Raw genomic sequence first — 4,470 nt, 5'->3', positions numbered from 1 at the left:
ATTAAAGAAAGAAAATGATATAAAGACAAAAAAGAACCCGGTGCTAATAAAAAGACCTATGTTACTCAGCATTCTTAGTCTAGTAGACTTGTCATGGTCATAGTCGTATTCCTTCCAAGAGAGCTTGACACAGTCTCTTCCCATTTGGAGTCGCTACGAGTGACACGGAGAAGCTAAAACGTTTTCCAATCATCGATTGACATTTGAAAAATTTCTCTTCAAAAGAGAGATGGAGATCTAAGCCGTGCTGTGAACTGAATAGACAACCAAATAAATTGTGTTTCTCGCACACATAATGAATTAATATGACCTTATCCTCATGCAGTCGTGAGTGCCGTAGAACTCTTACTAAACTAAACTAAAGAGATGAAGATGAGAGCAGAAATAATAAGTGGAAAAATAGCAGACGCTACAAACCTGTAGATCTACTATGTGCTTATAGCGTACATCTATGACTATTTATTATTACATCTACAAATCAAGTTTATAGCAGGCGTCTGCGGCATACTTAAGTTTGTTTTACCATTTTATTGAATCCATGTTTTATATTGCGCAGTAAATCCCTTGTTGTGTACTTGGATACAATATGGCGGGCCCTGAAGGCTGAAGAGGCCAACAGGCCTGATCTTAGTTTTGTGCAACGTTCTCAGCTTGAAAGACCGCTAAAAGTCGTAGAAAAATACTTGGAAATTATGAGGTAAAATTGGACGTATTGTTTCAAACAACAGCCTGTCATTTGAAGTGCAGATTCTTAGGAAAAAGTTACAAAAACTTGCCCTTTTTATAAGCTATAAAAGCCGTAAGGATTTAGGGATGGTGAGTTTGTGGAGAGGTAATGTCCAATAATACAAAAAGCTCTCTGCTCTTTACTTACTTTTAACCACGATCTCATCGGGCAAAGTATTTGGGAAAAATAATATCTGCTAACTTCTTTTGACTTGTTCTGTAGCTCACAATATGGCGTGATTGTTGCACCATTTAGTGGTACGTAGGCCTAATGCAGCTGGTGCGTCATACTACAAAAATGTGGGCAAGGTTGAAAACGGATGTTTTTTTGAATGCACCATATAAAGCAAAACCATTAAATGGACTTATCTAAAATTTTATTGGATCACGGTTCTTGGGATTGAAAGAGATCTGTTTTCTGAGGCCAAATTTGCGAGAAAATGGTCACCAAAATTAATTTTCAAATCAGTTTTCAAGGATATCAAGCATAGAGAAGTTACCAAATTTTGGTAACTTCTATACTTGATATCCTTGAAAACCGAAAATTTACATATTTTGTGCCATTAATCAACGTTTTTCAGTAAAATTCACATGGAAATGTATTTTTATATGGACATAAAAGGTGCTGAGCCAAAAAACAAAAATTCGACAAAAATTGCCTAACTGGAGGAAAAATGCGTTTCTTTGATTTCCTTGTTTTGATGAGTGCTTGGTTGCACCATGATGCCTCAAATATCATTTCTTTTTCTATTTCTACTTGATTTCATAATTTTTTAAAATGAAATCCGCTAATTCAAGTTGTTTGTAAAACATTAAACAGTAGGCGTATGGTATTTTCCAAATACTAGTTTAATAATATCATAATAATCATCACTTTCACAAGCACTCAGACAGAACCTGCTGTGTTATGTCACATCTTTGTTCGCTGGTAAAATACACGCAGCGTAATCCACGTGTATATAGTGTGCCAGCAGTGTTTTCTTTGAACTTGCTTTCTGTACTGCATGACAATGATGCTCAACTGTACTTACAAATGTCATATGATCATAGACATATACATTGAGGTGTACATCAGACAACATATGACGTTGGTCAACTCAAATAGGAGACTCAAAACATTCGTGAAAAACAAAGTGGGCAAAATGCCAAAAAATAAAACAAACAGTGTTATTGTCAAAGACAGGCCTCATATTGTGTTTATTTATATGATGAGAGGTTTTTGTTTGAGATCAGTGTTTGTTTTGGATTTTGTAAAAGCAGTTGGACTGGGTAGGTGTGTTCCCTCCTTTTTTTGAGTTTCATAATTTTGTGTTCTCCGATACATATCCGGATGGGATAAGCCTTAGTGCTGGATTTCACCTAGGCCCTGCCAAAAGATCTGGAGTGTGAAACATCCAATAAAAAATTCAGTTGTCCTAATATATATTGGTACTTTGATGTGAGAGACAATTACCTTATCTCTCCACAAATGACAGGCACTTTCTGTTATTATTTCAGGACTTGACCAGTGCGGAGAGCACATAGATCAGTAACAGAGTGAGCTATGGACAGACTAGGTCAATTTAGCTCTCCCCTCCTGGGCAGCTTTAGCCTACCCAGCCTGGCTGAGGGGAGTGAAGCCATCAGTGAGGCTGAAGAGATCAATGAGGTAAGTGATGAGTTGCGTTATCAAATACGGCTCTTCAAATTGGTAAATCTTGGGGGTTGAGACATATTTATCCTTTTTGGATATCAATGCTGTTTTTCTTCTTGAAATTTTCTTTTTATATTTATGAGTGCTTGAAGCAGGAGGAGTAGGTGTGTATGCAAGAGGGGGGAGGATGAAGTGTATGAAGAAAGGAATTATTCCTTTAAAGAGTTACGGCACAAGGGAGGGGATGGGGGAAGTGAGGTGCATTCCTACCCTTACTCTTTTATTCCCCCTACTTGCAGGACTTTTCACAACTTCTGCCTCCTCCTGCTTTCTCACCAAGCAACAGATTATACACCAGTAAACCTGTGTCAAAACTTTTCTACTCCCTTGACCTCACTGTTTGGTTAGGGGCATCCTAAAGGGTGACTGGATTAACAACAATATCTGTATCAGAAACAGTTATGAGAGCAACAACATCAGATACTGTTCCTCATTCTTCATCATCATCCGGTGCCTTGCCGACTGGCGTGGGCAATCATGGACCTCCACTTCCCTCTGTCTTGCATTGCAGCAATGGTGTCTGTTGTTCTTGCTGCTCGTAGCCATGTTGTCGTCTTGTCCAGTATCTTTCCCCTCTGTCTGCCTCTGCCTCTCTTTCCATCACACTTGCCTGTTGTTACAATATTCTCCAATGCTTCTTTCCGCATTGTGTGTCCGAAGAAATTTGCCTGTCGCTTTCTTATATTTGTCTTAAGCTGTCTTCTATAATTTTCTTCAACCAAGACTTCTTCTAGCTCTCCATGGGATACATAGCATGCGTCTTATGAACCACAACTCTGTCGCCACAATTGTTCTTTCCAGCTGTTTATTGATTGTCCTCTTTCTTACTATTATTAATATTCCTTCTTATGCAGTTGTGAGCGCCGTAAAACTCTTACTAAACTAGTATTCATTGTTTTGAGTGCAATATAGTCTTTCATTTAGCTGCATCTTTCTACCTTTAGTCTAAAGTTCAACACAATTCCCTCCCAGGTGAAATCCCTTCATGACCGTGGGGCAAGAGCGGCAAAAACTTCTGACTTTGATGAAGCCCTCCAGTTCTATAATGAGGCCCTTGAGATTGACTCAAGGGATGTCAAAGTGCTGCAGGCCAGGGCCTTAGTCTATCTGCAGCAGGGAAACACACAGGCCGCTCTTCAAGATGCTGAGGCAATCCTGGCGATTGATCAGAACAGCTCTATTGTAAGTACAAACTTGTGGAGTCTGCTGTTCTCTCTGTTTTGCTTTGGAATTTTTTAGGAGGTTTGCTCATAAAGATTGGGGATGACACAAATGAAAACTGCTCATGAAAATAAATGATAAAAGACCCTTTTAAAAAGAGAAAAGCAATCAAAGTACAGTGCGTACAAAATTTAACTGTCTTTAAATCTTAGAATATGACACATCATTTTACTATCATGATCTTCAAATACAGTTGAACTTGCTCTAACAACCACCCGTCAAAAGACAATCGTCTGTGCAAACGAAAACTTCCCACTTCCCTCCCTTGTGTTTTTTGTACATTATAATGACACCGTCTAAGATGTCCACCCGTCTAAGATAACCTGTTTTCTTCTCAACTATGGGTTGTCGTCTTGGACAATTTTGAGGATAATGGGTTGCAAATGGAAGCTATGTAGATATTGTTGTTATTACTGTTCCAGCAACATGTTGGCTCTTTTGTAGGCATTCTGAATAAAAACATGGCAAGTGTTTTGGAGCAGCAGTTTTTTCCCCAGTTTTTTTTTTAAGTTTTAACTATTGTGTGTTATGAATGTGTTAATGGAAATGAGACAGAAGATTTCTTTTTTAACAATGAGCAAGACACAAATGGCTCTATGATAGGTTCATGTGATCTTGGAATTGGTAGAAAGTTTGAAACAGTGTATGTGTTTGTGTGTGTGTGTGTGTGTGTGTGTGTGTGTGTTTGTGTGTGTGCGCACGCATGTGAGCGCGTTTATATAAAGGTGTCCTTTAAAGTTACAATGCAGTAAGGCTGCATGGGCAAAACACTAATGTCTCTATGACAGGTTCATGTGATCTTGGAATTGGTAGGAAGTTTGAAACAGTGT

The 4,470-nt window shown here is 38.5% G+C and overlaps 1 protein-coding gene across 1 annotated transcript in view; it reads left to right on the top strand.

The window, feature by feature from the left end:
• Positions 1–588: 588 nt before the first annotated feature.
• The window catches only part of LOC101849638 (tetratricopeptide repeat protein 28), a gene marked incomplete in the record, with an annotated part of 49,999 nt that continues 46,117 nt past the window's right edge, over positions 589–4,470 (top strand). The window contains 3 exon segments of the mRNA XM_013086798.2: positions 589–697; positions 2,224–2,374; positions 3,392–3,601. Of these exon segments, the coding sequence (XP_012942252.1) occupies positions 2,270–2,374; positions 3,392–3,601 (315 nt within the window).

This window comes from Aplysia californica, unplaced genomic scaffold (genome assembly GCF_000002075.1).
Source record: "Aplysia californica isolate F4 #8 unplaced genomic scaffold, AplCal3.0 scaffold00506, whole genome shotgun sequence".
Taxonomy (NCBI): Eukaryota; Metazoa; Mollusca; class Gastropoda; order Aplysiida; family Aplysiidae; genus Aplysia; species Aplysia californica.
This window is presented reverse-complemented; position numbering and strand designations above follow the sequence as displayed.